The 17588-nt window shown below is 32.7% G+C and overlaps 1 protein-coding gene across 1 annotated transcript in view; it reads left to right on the forward strand.

Annotated features, from left to right (window-relative positions):
* Positions 1-17588, forward strand: part of LOC149420948 (ATP-binding cassette sub-family C member 10) — a 39171-nt gene that overhangs the window by 8534 nt on the left and 13049 nt on the right. The window contains exons 6-16 of the mRNA XM_089635631.1: positions 1493-1757; positions 3344-3581; positions 8270-8538; positions 9631-10048; positions 10154-10276; positions 10381-10494; positions 12418-12597; positions 12683-12852; positions 13215-13784; positions 15904-16036; positions 16333-16506. Of these exons, the coding sequence (XP_089491757.1) occupies positions 1493-1757; positions 3344-3581; positions 8270-8538; positions 9631-10048; positions 10154-10276; positions 10381-10494; positions 12418-12597; positions 12683-12852; positions 13215-13784; positions 15904-16036; positions 16333-16506 (2654 nt within the window). The remainder of the gene's footprint in view (positions 1-1492; positions 1758-3343; positions 3582-8269; positions 8539-9630; positions 10049-10153; positions 10277-10380; positions 10495-12417; positions 12598-12682; positions 12853-13214; positions 13785-15903; positions 16037-16332; positions 16507-17588) is intronic.

Below are 17588 nucleotides of genomic sequence, written 5' to 3' on the forward strand. Positions count from 1 at the left end.
TGCTGCTGTTCGGAGTCATAGCAACATCTACACTGACTCAATAAACACTGATACTACACACTTCTTTCAATCGTCTCCTTACCATCCCGAAAAAATTTATAATAATGTTATAAATTATTATTTATATAATTTACATAAACACATTGTGAAAGTTTTTTATGCATTAATTTCTGTGGCTGTAGTTAACCGTTGTAGCTGTAGTTGTGGCTTTATATTATAATAACCTCTACTAAGATAATTGCTTTATTTAATTTATATTAATCCAGTTTATTTTCTAAATAGTGGCAGCTAAATAGCCACAACTATACTTGACTTAATTTATTAATTAATGTTAGTACGTAAATATATTTATGAAACTCGAGATTTCAACGACCACTCATACTGTAATCATAATTAGTTCACTGGTACATTAACTACAACGTATTCTATTAATCTTCTATATTTTTTTTGTGTGAATCTACCACAAATTATCTTAGTTTTCTTATCATTTTGTGTTAACATATTGTTGGAAGGCATCGTTGTTAATCACAAGAGAGTGATATTCTTAAAAATTTCTCTGCCGTGCATATTACGACAAAAAGAAAACATGTTTGGTTATTATTAGATTAATTTTATTGTTAGGATGGGTAGGATGACCAAGCAAGGCCTTTATTGCGCTTTACACACATTAAGAAAGAAGCCTTATTAAAGATACCATGTTCTCATTTCAATTCGTCATCCTGATTTTTAACTCTATAAGCAGGGTCTCCCAATCTGTTGTGGTAATCTTCTTATAATTCTTTGTTGTTTATTATTTTATCCGCACCTACCAAGACGGCTGACTACTCCTAGTTTGAATCTTTCTATGTCGAAAGAGGGAATAAATGTCAATAGGTCTAGTACATTTTGTATTGATTGTACAGGCAAGGACAGATTAGGGTATTTTCTCAGTTTTTTTTTTTTGTGTTTCAAAAAATTTGTAATAATGATAGCTTATTTATTTTTACATTAAAGAATAAATTTTCTATAACAATTTAAAATGTGCCATTTTTGATTTACTGCCAAAATGAATTGTTCATTCTTGTTTGTGAATATGGCTTCATTTACGTCCCGCCGGCCAATACTGGTGACATCCGTCTTACTAGCTAGTAGCATTTTCTATGTCATAATGTCATTGTAGCCAGTTGGAACAATTTAGGAATGTGCGGTTTTATATTGCTTTTAAAATATTGACTTACAAAATATTCAAATTATTTAATTATGAATGAAAATATTCAAATTATTTAATTACGAATGAAAATATTCAAATTATTAAATTATGAATGAAAATATTCAAATCTAATTTTTAGTATGATGATAAGAATCAGAAAAATAAACCTTCAATCTTCCACTTATTTTTAACAGTATCCTGTGGGTTGTAAAATACCCCGTTGTTGCCAATAATTCTAATTCTCTGAAGGTAACCATGATACCTACCTATTGGCCTATTCTACAATAACCTTTTTTTTTCCAGATACCTTTATGCCGGAGGATTATTACTCTCCGCACTGATCGGCGCCTTTTGCGAGTCCCATTTCAATTTGCTGATGTCCGTTGTTAGTCTGAAGCTGAGAGCCGCCATCATCACAACGGTATTCAGGAAGACCCTTTCTGTTACCAAAACGGAATTGAATAAGAACTTTACAGTTGGGGAACTGACCAACTACATGTCCACAGATACGGACAGAATTGTAAATTCTTGCCCCAGCTTTCACGCCATTTGGAGCATACCCTTACAGGTATAAAATTAATCCTATTAACCTCGCTCCTATTCTTATAGGTGGCGCAAACGGGAAACTGGTGAATCTGTTTTTTTTGTTTACTTCTTTTTTTTGGCAAATGCCGGGTCTACCCTTTGACATATTTTATATTTATTATATGTGCTCTTTAACCCGTACACTCCTCAACAAATCAGCTCAAACATCCACAATGAATGGCTCGATTTTGACATTTTTTACTTAACATTTCACCTCTTGTTCGCCAGCGTATCCAAGGATGCTATTAAAAAATCATTTCTCTGGACACAAACTAGTTTTTCTGTTGAAACTATTTGTGATAGATTATATGCTATTTTTATAAATAAACACATTATCAAAATATCGTTTTGCGAAAAAAAAGCTAGTTATTACGAAAATAAATTCACGTAGCGCACGGCAAAAATTTTGCTTTGGCGGTCAAGAAGTTAAAGCACTTATCTTGTTCTGAAATCTTGAATTTCATTACAATAACATAAACATGTAAGCTACAAAACCATTCTGTACTAAAATTTTGGTTACAGTTTACAACAAAATATAAATTATATAAAAAAAACAAATTCAGAGAGATATAGATACTTATCGACTAAATCGAGAATTGGGGACTTTGTTTTTCATGTATCATATTGAAGTAAAGATATTTCTTCTTGAATATTACTACAGACCTCAATGGAATAAAGAATAAGCCACATTATTTTAAACCAGGGTTGAGTACCATTTGACCTACAGATTCTCCGAAATTTCGATTTGAATCTTGGGTGCCGCTCGACCACACACGTTCATTCCACCATCACATCAGGCTAGGCGTGGTTGTTTGAAACCTTGTCACATTTTACATAATCACAAATTGGCAATCTACGCCATTTTTAATTTTTTTCATTTGTTACTTCAAATAAGATTCTCAGCCTGTGTCAGCATTTGGTTAAATTTTGATAACCATTATGCTTAACATATTTGTTCAAACGCTGACACGGGCCGAGAATCGGCTGTTAACTGAATCCAATGTTTGAAGCGGCATATCAAAAAATAATTAATTTTAAGGGTTCAAAAAACTAGTTGTACATATTAGTTAATGTTAAACAGTGCTCAAAATCAACATTTTTTCCATTGAATGGTGTAATTCAACTACCAAGCTCATATTATTATCTTTAAACCACAAAATTGCTGTGTGCGTACTAAACTAAGAAAGATAAATAACCATATATTGAGAAAAAAAATAACAATCCATAACAAAATAATGTGTTCATTGTGCATACATACATACATAGTTGCAATAAACTTCACAATCAATGTTTGTGTTTGTTGTAGGTGTGCCAAGTTAGTTTTTATTTATTGTTTGCCAATGAATCACCTCGAAGAAAATAGATTTTTTTTTGTATGTTTTTCAAATTAGTACAACAGTTCAGATTTAATAATGTATGTTTTACTATGTGAATAACGCACAAAAAACCCTACTATCTGGAACCAGAGGTACTATGATATGTTGTGAGGTTTCAGGGAGTGGAGATAGGAAGAGGGAGGTTGTGAAATTTTTGGATATACATATATATTTTTTTACGTTTTCTTTTCAGCTTGGCGTTACCCTTTTTCTGCTTCATATGCAAGTTGGAATATCTTTCCTCGCCGGCCTCATATTCAGCATTGTATTGATTCCGATCAATAAATTCATCGCCAATAAAATAGGACAATTAAGTACAGATCTTATGCACTACAAAGATGGCAGAGTCAGTCTGATGACTGAAATTATCAAGGGAATGAGAGCCATCAAACTTTACGTTTGGGAGGACCATTTTGTGGACAAAATTACAGGTAAATTTTATTTTTTAATGTACTAGGTATTAGTTTATCGGATGAAAAGTTATTTTTCATACCGATGCGTATTTATTATTTTCGGTTAATTCAACATAAAGCCTTAAATAGAAGGTGCACCTTTTAATACAAGATCCTCATACATATTTTTTATCTTAACTATAAAACGGATATCTGTTTGAAGAAGTAAAAACTCTTGAACATGATCTCTGTCATCTTGACAACTTTTCTGTCTAAATTTTTTAGGTCAAGGCAACTATTTCCCGCTCGCAATATAATTTGCATTGTGAACTGTAGAGTTTTGATATACATATTCATATAACTCAAAAAATATGACAAAATGGCATATTGATTGTTTCATATTTTTCAACTAGCTGTGCCCCGCCACGTGTTGCTGTGGCACAGTCTGTCTGTGCAGATAGAAAAACAATAGCGCGTTTTGCTTTTACATCCAACAGATGACGCTGCTTAAAAAAAAAAACAAAAACGTTTTTACCTGTCACAGGTGACATCTGTATAATATAGGTATATGAAAACATACGGGTATTAAAATGTGACAATCAGAGATGTGCAAAATGGGTACCCAAAACCATTTGAAATGCAAAATGGAAATGGGTCAAAATTTTTCCATTTGAAAATGCAAAATGGTTTTTAGAAAAGCATTTCAAATGCAAAATGCAAAATGCATTGAAAATGCAAAATGATTTCTCAGGTCAAACAATAAAATAATTAAAGAATTTTTAAACAATTTTGTCATTTAATAATGGATATCAATGTAGAACAAACATATCACATGATGGTAAATCCAAAAACACCACGACTGCAGATTATGAAACCACGAAAAAATTTGCGCGGGACTAATGTTGCCAACATAAAAACATAGAAACTTAGCAGTTAATAATTACAGCGTCATGGCCCCATGTTCAGTATTTTTTGTAATGGTATCACTGAATTGCCAGGGCTCCTACGAGGGAGCTACTTGACAAATGTAAATTATCTCTCATAGCGAGGTTGAGGACCGACTGATATTTGGGGCTTATGAAAAAAAGATTAGTGGAGAAAGTAGGAAGAATGTTGCAAAAAAGCATTTAAAATGGAAAATGCATTGAGAAAAGCATTTAAAATGCAAAATGGTTTTTAGAAAAGCATTTAAAATGCAAAATGGAAAATACCCATTTTGCATTTCCATTTGAAATGGATTTATTTGAAATAAAGCACATCTCTGGTGACAAAGTTGTGTAAAAATTTCAAAGCGATCGGTGAAGAACTTACGGAGATTTAAGTTGTGAACAAACGAACCTATACATTTTTATTTACATAGACTAGATGTACCCTACCACGCATTGCTGTGGCTCAGTCTGTCTGTGCAGATAGAGACACAATAACGCATGTTGCTTTTACGTCTGAGAGGTGGCGCAGTTTTTCAAAAAATGGATATTTGTCCAACAGATAATTGCATAATTTATATTTATATTTATATAATTTATTTATATATATATATATACGGTGTCCGGAAACTCGTAGTACAAGCGGGAAACTGGAGAATCTACACCACATGGGGAACCCAAATAAACATAAAGTTTTTTGATTTGAGCATTTTCACAAAAAAAAAAAAAAAAACCAAAAAAAAAATTTTTCAGCTATTTTAGGGTTAAAGTTTTTTCTGGTGTTTAGGGTTGAACAACAGATGTTTTAACCCTGCAGAGCAGAAATATTTTATGATTACACCGGATTAAATGAAGGGTGATTTCAAAATAATGCTTCAAATCCGAGTTTCTTCATTTGTTTTACTTTCAAATAGTTTTAATTAGTTAGGTACTTTGATCTTCAGTAATAATTTATAAGAATTTGATTAAAAAAAAAAAAAAAAAAAACAACTTCTAACTCAATTTACTCGATAACGAAAGCTCAAATCAAAAAAAAATATACTACAAAATCAACTCCAAATGTGATGTAGATTCACCAGTTTCCCGCTTGTACTACGAGTTTCCGGACACCCTGTATAATTTGTACATTTATTTATAACAATTACAGGTAATATAGCCTAAGAAGTTATAATTGTACCATTTATGCAGTGTATATGCAATGCCAAAAATCTCGCAAATGCGCTACAGGACAAAAAATAAATCTATTTTTTTATCTACCGCATTCAAAAAGCATGTAGCTCTCCCCACACGTGAGTTCATAGATAAATTAGTGCGGCTTGCTCTACTATATAGAAGATTGTGATGACGTCCTCGAGAGTGAGACTCTGGTACAAAAAAATTTAAGTGACCATTTATTAGTTGTAAAAAATATTTAAGCAAAGCAATACCTATACGTGTCTCTAGGGAGTGGTAATTGGTCATGCCTAATATATAAATCGATGGGTAAAGCCAAGGGTAACGTCCATAGAGCCGCTAGAATAAAATCCTTAAAAAAAATTTATGGACTCTTTCAATGCGTAAAGTGTATGTTAATTCATGTGGAGCCCAGATGATCGAGTTTGATTCAAGTACACTTAGGACTAGTGTGTTATATAATAACGTCAGTGTTTTTGTGTTACGAAACGGATATGAGTTTCTAATTACGAAGCCGAGAAACCTGTATGCTCTGCTTATTAAATCATCGATGTGTTGGTGAAAAGTTAGTTTGCTGTCGTAAATAACTCCTAGATCTTTGATTTGGTTTAGGTGTTGGAGAATAATTTCATTGATTGTATATTCAAATACATGCGGTTTCTTTGATCTTGTATACAAGACGATATTGCACTTGGGTGTACTGAAGTTCAAGCCATTTATTTTGGCCCAGTTTGAGACGCAGTCAATGTCACGTTGAAGGAGAATACAGTCAAGATGGTTTTTTATTGAGCGATATAGTTTCAAGTCATCTGCAAATAGTAAATACAGCGAATGTGTGATGACTGAACCAATATCGTTAATAAAAATCAGAAACAGGAGTGGTCCAAGGATAGACCCCTGAGGAACTCCAGAAAAAACTATGAATTCAAAAGAACTGGAACCCTTATAATAAACAAACTGTCTACGATTTCCAAAATATGAAGCAAAAAAATGGCACTGTTTTAAAAAAAAAACATGTTTCTACCTGTCACAGGTGACATCTATATAATATAGGTATATAAAAACATATGTTTATACCAATGCAACTTTGTGTCAAAATTTCAAAGCAATCGGTGAAGAACTTTTGGAGATTTAAGATTTTGAACAAATGAACATTTTTATTTAAATACATTTACTAGCTGTACCTGTACCCCGCAACGCATTGCTGTGGCTCTGTCTCTCTGTGCAGATAGAGAAACATAACGCGTGTTGCTTTTACGTCCAATGGATGGCGCTGTTTAAAAAAAAAAACACGTTTTACCTGTCACAGGTGACATCTATATACCTGTCACACATGACAAAATAAGAAAAATATTTAATTTATTTTTGAAAATTCGCAATTTTCTCTCATTGGAGAATCTAACATCGGTCTACCACGCTATAGTACAATCAAATCTCCAATACGCTGTAATCAGCTGGGGAGCTGCATACAAAACAAATGTACTCCCTGTTGAAATTGTACAACATCTAATTATAAAAATAATATTGAAAAAACCATGAGATTATATAACACACCTAATTTTTGAAGAATTTGAAGTATTAAAATTTATTCTCCGAAAAAGCATAATAATTCAAATAATAAAAAAAAAGAAAATCACAGCTTTTTAACTGAAAGTCGTACTCGTCAAAAACATATATTTCCCACACAAATTTTTTTTGACACAACGTTGCATTATAACACGCATGTGTTTTTATGTACCTATATATACAGGGTGTATCGGCACGTACCCGACAAACTTTAACCAGCTATTCCTTAGCATATTTGGAGTAAAAATTCTTATGTGCACTTTGCTCTCCGGTAACGTTTTTTTTAATAAAAAATTTAATATTCATATTTTCACCACATATCACCACTGTTTTATCCTTTGTCAAAGTTTGAAAACCCATCTGGCAATATTTTATTCGAATTCCGTTGAATAATGTACGTGTGTACCTATATTGGCGCGCTTTTACAATCACAACGATATGGCACGGCACCATTCGTCTCATTTTTAACTATTATTATTTAGTGTGTGCGAAAGAGCGAAGACGCTTTTCGACATACTTGCTTATAATAGCTGTTGAACACGAAAAGCAATGCCAATGACAGTGATGGAGTGTGGAAATTTTTAATTTTTTTGTTTTTAATTGAAAAAAAAATGCTACCGGACAGCAAAGTGCCCATAACATTTTTTACTCCAAATGTGCTAAGGAATAGCTGGTTAAAGTTTGTCGGGTTAGTGCCGATACACCCTGTATATATACATGTAATACACGCGTATTCTAATGCAACGTTGAGTCAAAATTTCAAAGCAATCGGTGAAGAACTTTCGGAGATTTAAGATTTTTTACAAACGAACATTTTTATTTAGAAAGATTGAATAAGAAAAAATTTTGAGAGATGAATTAAATTATTAGACCTATCAAATATTTAAGAATTATTTACTTTTTGATCTTATCTAAGTCTCAGGTGAAGCCCAGTAGTAAAATTAGTTTATTTACCATATAAGAATCCAATTATTATGTACATAGGTAGGTACTGTGAAGAGATTCCAAAATATGTAACAGTAATAGTTTTTTTGTCAGTATTCAATAATTTTTTTTTTGCAGTGATAAGAGCCAATGAGATCAAATATCTAAAAGGACGGAAGTACTTGGACGCGATATGTGTCTTCTTGTGGGCGACGACACCAGTTATAGTAACGGCCCTCACCCTTTCCACTTATGTGCTGCTGGGAAACAAGCTGACTGCTGCTACAGTATTCACCACCATTGCATTGCTGAACATGCTGATTTCTCCCTTGAATGCATTTCCCTGGGTGCTGAATGGAATTACTGAAGCATGGGTGTCGGTGAAACGCATTCAAAGATTACTTGATGTAACTTGAATTTTATTACTTTTTGCAAACAGTAGTAGTTTTAATTGAAACCTAATGCAGTAGAAATTATATCTTTAGTCGTATTCTACTTCCTCGCTACTCCCAAAGAAGACACTGCGTTTTTGTTTACAACGGCAGTATATGTCTTGTACATTGAGGATATTGTATCACAAGACTTCTAGAGTTGTTCATTGTTTATTCGTTGAAAGCAAACTATTTCATTCATCCACACTCCAAAAGCTAAAATAGACTTGGAAATAAATTCGGTTCTGTTGATATTTTCATTTATTCCTTACTAAAATTTGAATCAGAAACACTGTTTCGATGTTAAATATTATTATATATGTAGTATAATCTGTAACTTACTTATGTTGTTGATTTTTACCTCATACCTTACTTTTTCTTTCAATGTTGATTTTTGCTATTTACTCTGGGCAAGTATTATTTTATTTTTTTCTTCTCACTACATTGTACATTTACTGTACTTACGGGTATTACATTGATTCATTTTGTTCCTATCTTATTTTTTATATTCCATTGTTTGCTATTGTGCCAAAACATGGTAAATTGAATAGCATATCCCATTAATGTCGCTGGTACTAAAATTTTTGCTATGTTAATTTCAATGCACTTTAATGTAATTTAATAAGACCTTTTTTAATGTAAAAGCCCAAAGGGCGTAAATAATAATAAATATCCAAAAAGAGTGCATGGCGATATAAGCACAGTGAATAAAATATAAAGAGGGTCGCTTAGAAGTTTAGACATGAATATAAATCTGATACATAATAAAAAAGGAGTGTCAGGAGACTATTATATAACCTGTAAGTGTATGGAAGTAGTCGGGGATGCCCCAAGAAGAAAAGGAATGATAAAGTTAATCAAATACTTAGATACAAAAGTTTAGAGTCAGATCAACAGAAGGGTAAGCATCCTTGTGAATGAAGCAAGGAGTGTGTACCATGGAGTTGCATGGTTAGTTAATTAGTAATGATTGAAATCCACCAAGATCCATGTCGCATTTCTGACACCATTTATTTTAATATTAATTTAGTTTTTGCATAAATCAAACTTTTCTATTTCTCTTTACAGCTGCAAGATATGAATGAAGAACACTATTACAATAAACTTGAAGACGAGGACAATGATAGAAACATAATTCTCTCCATGAAAAATGCAACGTTTACCTGGGCGACAGCTATGGTAGATCAAAAGCAAAATGATATCCAGGAAACCACAAGGCGAGAAAATTCAAGCCGTAAATTAAGTTCTCAGTCCAAATTCAAACATATCCAAAGGAGAGATTCTTCAATTGAAGCTACAACATCAAGCAGACAGAGCGAATTTAATTTACCATTTGTGTTGACCAATTTGACGTTCCACGTGAAGCGCGGTGACTTGGTCTGTATTATTGGGAAAGTGGGAAGTGGAAAATCGTCTCTTTTAAATGCAATTCTCGCGGAAATGATCAAAGTGGATGGAGAAATTTGCACATTGGATAGCAAAGCAGGTAAAATTAAGATGAATTAATAATATAATAGTGTATTTGATTATCAGGTCTGTTGCGTACAACTCTATTGTTTGCTCCTTTAATTAAATTATTTTATTTTTCTAGAATTTGGATTTGCTAGTCAAAAACCATGGTTGCAAAGAGGCACAATAAAGGAAAATATACTTTTTGAAAAAGCGTATGAAGAAACTAAATACAGAACAGTGATCAATGCATGCGGATTAACAGGTTATAACAGAAAATTTAAATAAAACTTGTGATATCTGATTACAAACAAATTACTTACCTTACAATGTAACAAATATTAACTGTATATTTTCTTTTTACTTCAGAGGATATTGCAATTTTGGGAAGTAACGCAAGCATTGGGGAAGGGGGTGGTTCTCTCAGTGGTGGACAGGCTGCTAGGATAGCCCTGGCACGTGCTGTATACCAAGACAAGCAAGGTATGTATAATCAGTTCCATGATAAATCGGAATGAACAATGAACAAAAGGATATAAAGTCGTTCAAAGTAATGTTAAAAAAACTCACCTAACTCGCCTTATCCTAAGCTAGTCAATAAATTTTTGTATGTATGTCACTTTTCAAAAGTATTCTGGTTTCCTTATAATCATAACTCCACTAATGAATGTACACTCAAAAGAACTTTATCATCAGAACCCCTACATCCCAGGGTGTGATTTGGCCTAACTAACTAACGGTGGCTCCAGGGGTCCAGAAATGTTAATACATCTTGGTAATGCGTAATTAATATTATAAAAACGCCAATGTATGTAATTAATTTTGCCGGTACCCACTTATTCTGAAGCCGGTAGTACAATATTGTTTAATTTAAGATTATTTATTTACACATATAACCAGTGGCGACTCGTGACTTTTTAGTGCGATAGAGTGCTAAGTTTGAAAAATCCAACATTACAGATGTTGTAGCTGAAAAAAAATTTTTTTTTTTTCGAAAATCCAATTTTTTGTTTGAAGATTTTAAGGAAATCCGTGCGGCGCACGCCGCCCGCGCACGGCTAACCTGAAATTTCCTGAAATTCAACTTTCGATAAAAAATAAATATTCAGCTATAACAACATCAGCAATTTCATTAGTAAGGTAATTGACCTCGATTTTTTTAATGAAAATTTTCAGGAAATTTCAGTTTGGCCGTGCACCGCACAGATTTCCTGAAAATCTTTATACATAAATCGAATTTTAGAAAAAAAATTGTTTTCAGCTACAAGAACATCAATAATGCCATTTTTGTAATATTAGCACTCTAGTACACCCAAAATTAACGAGCCGCCACTGCATATGACTAATTAATTTTTTTTTTTCAGTAAACTTTTACCTACTACCTTATTCTTTTAAAGATCTTTTCCCATTAAAAGTTTTAATTTTAATTTGTATTAACTCCAAACTCATTACATTGTTTATCAGTAGATTTAAAAAGTAAAAATGAAAGCAAAAGTATTTATACATTATAAATACATTCATTTTATTGCACCCGCAAATGCACTGATAACAATGATAACTTTTGTTTTTAACCTCTTTATTTTTCTCTCTTGTAACATAAACTAATTATCACTTTATTTTAGTACGTTTGTCATGATTCAATGAATTGTTTGCGATTTCTTTCGATATGATATCCACAGAATTTGACATTTTAAATTATTCCATGCCAATTATGTCAACAATGTATAAACAATTTCGCGAACTAATATTCAACATTTGTTCACATCTCTTTCTAATACATTAATAATCTTAGGTCGTAAATATCTCTATCTCACCGCGGTCATGTCCGAAAATCCCTAGAAAGAAAGGAGATAGCTTGGGGACAAAACTTGATGTGACCCACTCTAGGTTCATACAGTAGCTTCTCATTTGGACTCTAGATGGCACTGGAACTCGCTATTTCCGTACGAATATGCACAAATATTAAAAATGAATAATCGGGTAGTTTGTTTATATTAATACTATTGCAGCATATTTTGGGACGTCATTGACCAAAAGACCTCCGCATACGAGCCGCCGCTGCTCATTACGTTTACTTGCATTCTTTCGGATCTCCACATTTCTCACACGATCATACATGGTTTTACCACACACACGCCTTAGGGATCTAATTTTTGACCTCCTTCACAAATGCTCTCCACCAGCTCCAATCCTTAACCATTTGTCTCAAGTCCTCAGACCTTCCCATCTTGCTACAAACCTCTTCCACTCACTCAGTTCACCTCTGCTTCGGTCTACTCTGTCATTATTCTATGGTCTTTTGTCATCTGACATTCTTTCCATATGACCAAAGCAGTCCTTTGAATCTATGGAATCTTACAATGGTTAAATTAATCTTATTTTATTAAGTGTACTTTTGCTTTGCAGTGTACTTACTTGATGACATCTTATCAGCTGTAGATGCGAAGGTGGGAGCACACATCTACAGAAAATGCATAATGGGGCATTTAAAATACAAGACTAGAATATTAGTGACACATGCCCTGCAGTATATTTCACAGGCCAATCATGTCATCGTCATGGAAAATGGAACCATTAAAAATCAAGGTACGTACAGTTATATTTTCATATTCATCTTGCTATTTTAGGTCTGATTATTTTCTTTCATATTTGTTGTGATCTTCATTTTTAGGGCCACCAAAAGTAATTCTGAATGAGCTGGATGAATATTTATCTCCTAGCGATATTGAAGCCAGTGACAATGAAGGTCCTGGCGGATCTACTGCTTTCCCCAACAATGTGGCAATGGATAATATATCTTTAAAAAGTGAGACTTCCAACAACAACAATATGACGCAAGAGGTAAAAATCACACTATATGAACATACTTATTGTAAAACAAAGCGAGGCTAGCAGACCACAATGAGGTTTCAATGCCAACCCTGATGTATGGTAACGAGGCATAGAACTGGCAGAGGAAGAATGAAATAAACGGAGGAATTCACAAGAATTGTGTTACAAATGTAGGGATCAGAAAATAGTGCATGGCTGATGCATTAAGTACATTAAAAGAGTTTCGAAATTGGGTTTCAAAATGTGGTTATATCGAGAAAAGAGTTTCCGGAGAATACATAACACACAAGTGATATGTATTTGATTTTGATCATCTCATGAATCGGAAGCATGCTTCTAAAGACAATGGAATAATTTTTGTTTTTTTTCAGGAAATTAGTGCAGTTGGCAGTGTAGACTTCTGGGTTATAGCCCTTTACTGGAAGAGCATAGGACACTGGCTAGCCATGGCCACTCTTTTATCTTTATTCCTAATGCAAATATCCCGCAACACAACCGACTTGTGGCTATCATTCTGGGTGTCGTCCATGTCCCCAAAAAACTCAACCAATTCAACATCGCTCGATGAAGGAGTTTTGGAACTTCCGAGTCCTTCCCCGGAATCTTACAATCCAAACGAAATGGTTATTAAAAATATTACAAAAAGAGAACTACCCGTTGGAGACCTGTTCATGAATATAACGGGAGAAATCTTTAACAACTTTTTCAACAAAATAACAAGCAATATTACTAATGATTTTTACAACCCGAGTCAGTGGTTAAGAAGTACACAAGTCTCAGATAATGACACCAAGAGTGAGGTGTCTTTTTACCTATCTTTCTATGCGGGATTTGCTGTGTTGAATTCAATATTTACTCTCATCAGAGCGTTTATGTTTGCTTACGGAGGCATACATGCGGCTGTTGTTATTCATAAAACGCTTCTCAAAACAGTCATGCGGGTAACTATGATCTTCATTATTAAAAAATTACATTTTTTTAAAATATTTTATTTATTTACAATGTTCCTTATGACAGCCGTAAAGTAAGTTTTGGTGAGATCCATTAAACTTAACAATCAACCTCAGAACATCCAAGTCTTGAATCTAAGGACGCATTGTTTTACAGAATTTGAACAATTCATCAAAGTTGAAATTCAAGTTCAGTGATTTTCTATTCAAGTTCTATTATTATTTCATCATGGGCCACTTGTTTCACAGTATTTGGATAAATAACAGAACTTGAACAGGACTTTCACAGAACTCGAAAATTAACTTTGACATTTTTTTATTTTTTTTTAAATATATTTAAATTTTATATCTAGTGTACATCTATTCTAAAACTACTATAAAAATATTCTATTACCTACGTACTAATATTTGAACTTCACAACATTGAGAAATAACCCACGAAAAACTGCAAGACTTTTGGCTTCCTTAACCCCTCAGCAACGTAAGCAGATATATGCGTTAAAAATACGACAGCAGTCAAGTACAATAAGCGTGTTTACACGTCAACGCGTGTCTCTCCATAGAAATCGTTCTTACTCCGTTATTATTTTAGTTACATCCCTCAAACAAAAACTAAAAGGTCGATTATAGATCAAGCTACACATCACTACCAAGTTGTCTATGGAAATACAAAACAGGAATCTGCTGACAGTCGCATAATTGACACAAAATTTTTATCCGCGCAAAATGTCTGCCGGTAGCGCCGCGCGCTTCACATATTAAATTTTTATAAAATATTTTTATATGAAATGATAAAAAAATGAGGTGATAAAAGTGTTTATTACACATATATACAATAGAATAAATATTTTTGTTTACATAATCTGTGATTTTAGTACCATTTTCACCTAAAAACATGACGTGAGTCATTTTTAACCTATTTTTAATGTTTGCGTTCTAAATTTTAATATTTAAAAATGCTAATATTTATTTGTAATATAATAATTTGAAAGCTTATTTTGTAACTTTTCTAAAACAGTTTTTACTATTCGGCTACGTTCAGAAATGTTTCATTTATAGAGCTTTAATTGTGAAGCGGTAATAACAAAAAGTTTTCGTAAAATGTCATTTCGTTAAAGACAGTTAAAGTGCTTACATGGCGATTTTCGGAGGGGTTAACATTCAAAGGGAGTTCATTGAACATTTTGTAACATTTATAATATTGTTTTGTGTTGCCGATAAATTTGTCTTGGGAAGTCTAAAATCGTTGCAGCTTCTCGTAGGATAGCCATGGACTGAATGATGAATTGTTCATATTCTGTGAAACAACCCTTCCTGAGTCTCTATCCTTTAATTTGTGTTATCAACTGTATATGTATTTGGTTGACAAAAGGTTCCTTTAACGGTTTGTTTTTTTTGTTTCGCAATGTTTCGTATTCCATTGTCTTATATCATACCTCTAAGTGTGGGTTGTGATAATTTTAGCACAACCTAGGTGCGCCAATAGTGCTCTGAAGCTAAGAAATTAATATATCATTTCTTCTTGAATTCTCAAAATACTGACTGAAAGTAGAATCCAAATTATGCTTTGAATGCTGTTTACGCATTAGTATTGGGACATTTATATTTGAATACTAATAATTTTTGTATTAACTACAAGCACGTTTTATAAATGTTATTTTGTAGTTTAAATATATATGTATTCACAGTGTACAGAAATACGTATTACAACCAGAAAACTGGTGAATCTACATCACACATAGGAGAACCCAAAAAAACTTTAACCATTTAATTTTTTTTTTTACTTTTCTTTTTTTTTGGGTTATTTAAGGGTTAACCTGAGCTGTGTCTACGCTTCAACACACTTTAAAAGTCATTAAACAGCTGATACTAACCCCCTGAAGATTGATTTTTTTCCAAATTTGACATAAAAAAATCGAACTTCAGACTCGATTTGCTCGAAAATGAAAGCTCAAATCAGAAAAGTTATACTACAAATGTGATGTAGAGTCACCAGTTTCTCGCTAACACCACGAGTTTCCGATCATTGTTTGTGTATTTATATCAATATATATTTTTTTTTAATTTATGACCATGATAAATAACACATTTAATATTAATATGTTTTAAGGGGAAAATGAAATTCTTCGACATTACACCAGCTGGAAGATTGCTAAACAGATTCTCATCTGACACCTACACTGTGGATGATTCGCTACCTTTCATTATGAATATCTTACTTGCACAAGTGTTTGGAGTGATAGGTAAACCATATTCAGTAACAAATATATTTAGCGACCAATATATTTAGCAACAAATATATTGAGTAACAAACACCTCTTACAACAAACATGTTTAGTTACACTTTAATTACGAACATGTTTAGCAACAAACTTGTTTAGTATTAGACATCATTTAGTAATAAACAAGTTCAATTGTAGAATTTTATTGAAAACGCTTATATATAACAACTAAATTAAGTAAAGCTTATGTAAGTGTCTTTGACATGATTATTTGACAAAAATTACGTGTTGATTAATTTTGTACGTAAATTTCCCAGGCTCCGTGATTGTGACTGCATATGGTCTTCCTTGGGTGTGTCTCGTGATAGTCCCCCTGATACCAATATACCACTGGCTGCAACACCGATACAGGCTTACTTCACGAGAATTAAAGAGACTCTCCAGTGTGACACTGTCACCTATTTATTCACACTTCAATGACACGCTGGAAGGTAAAAGATTATTCCTAGAAACAAATATTTTTGATTTTTTTTTTTAAATGAGTTATTTAATTCCTATTTATTTATAAACTAGCTAAAGCTTGCCCGGGCTTTACCTAAAGTTTTTCTAAATCTAATGTAGACCTCTTATTTTGAAGGCCAAGTGTGCAAAATTTCATCACTCTGTGCTTCATCAATCAAATACGCCGCCCGCCCGGTGTCTGCTCGGTGCACGCCTGCAACAGGCGCTCTTCTCTATATAAATAGATAGATGAGCATGCAAAAGAAAAACTTGATCTTTTTTGAAAAAACAAAATGTAAATGTCATTTTGTTCTCCTGTGACTTTTTTTTCACCTAAAAACATTTTTTAAATCCGTAGGTATTGGAGAGTTAAGGTAGGGGTGGGGTGTTTGGTGGTTACTCGACTGAGTAACCAGAATATTTGAAAAAAAACAAACAAAAAATGTTACTGCCATTTACTTATTATGGTTATTTGTCATATACGTCCCTTAATACACTGTCTTTCAAAAAAAATTGAAGGTATAATATAAATCGTAATTCGAATTTGCTTTACATAATTTTTTTTTCTAACGGAAAACCAACAAATTAGTATCTTTATCCAAATATTTTGGGTAAAGATACTATTTTTTCACACCCCTTATGAAAATTTGTAAAATAAGTTTTCATTGTTAACACAATGTTTGCGGGGGGTTTTTTAATCAATCTACGCCGTAAAGCGGGCAATTTTTATCATGTTCGCGTGCAAAATTCCGTTTCATGTAAAATAGCTATAACTTCTGAACTATTGATCAAATTTAAATAAAATTTTCAGTATTTTACCTTATTTGAAATTTTTTATTATGATCTGGTCACAAATTTTTATATTTTTGAAGAAACAATTACGATATATAAGTTTAAATTAAAAAAAATTGATAAAACTGCACTTTTGTCGTATTGTCTATTTAGTCATTTTATGCACATTCAACAAAGTATATTTATTTTTTTAAATACACAACACTAATATTGTTTGAAAGTATGAAATCGTTGGAAACAATTCCCTTCATGTAAAGGTACATCATAGAATTTACACACA

The sequence above is a fragment of the Hesperophylax consimilis genome, chromosome 9, assembly GCF_061612785.1.
Source record: "Hesperophylax consimilis isolate HC1 chromosome 9, BYU_Hcon_1.0, whole genome shotgun sequence".
In the NCBI taxonomy this organism is placed as follows: domain Eukaryota; kingdom Metazoa; phylum Arthropoda; class Insecta; order Trichoptera; family Limnephilidae; genus Hesperophylax; species Hesperophylax consimilis.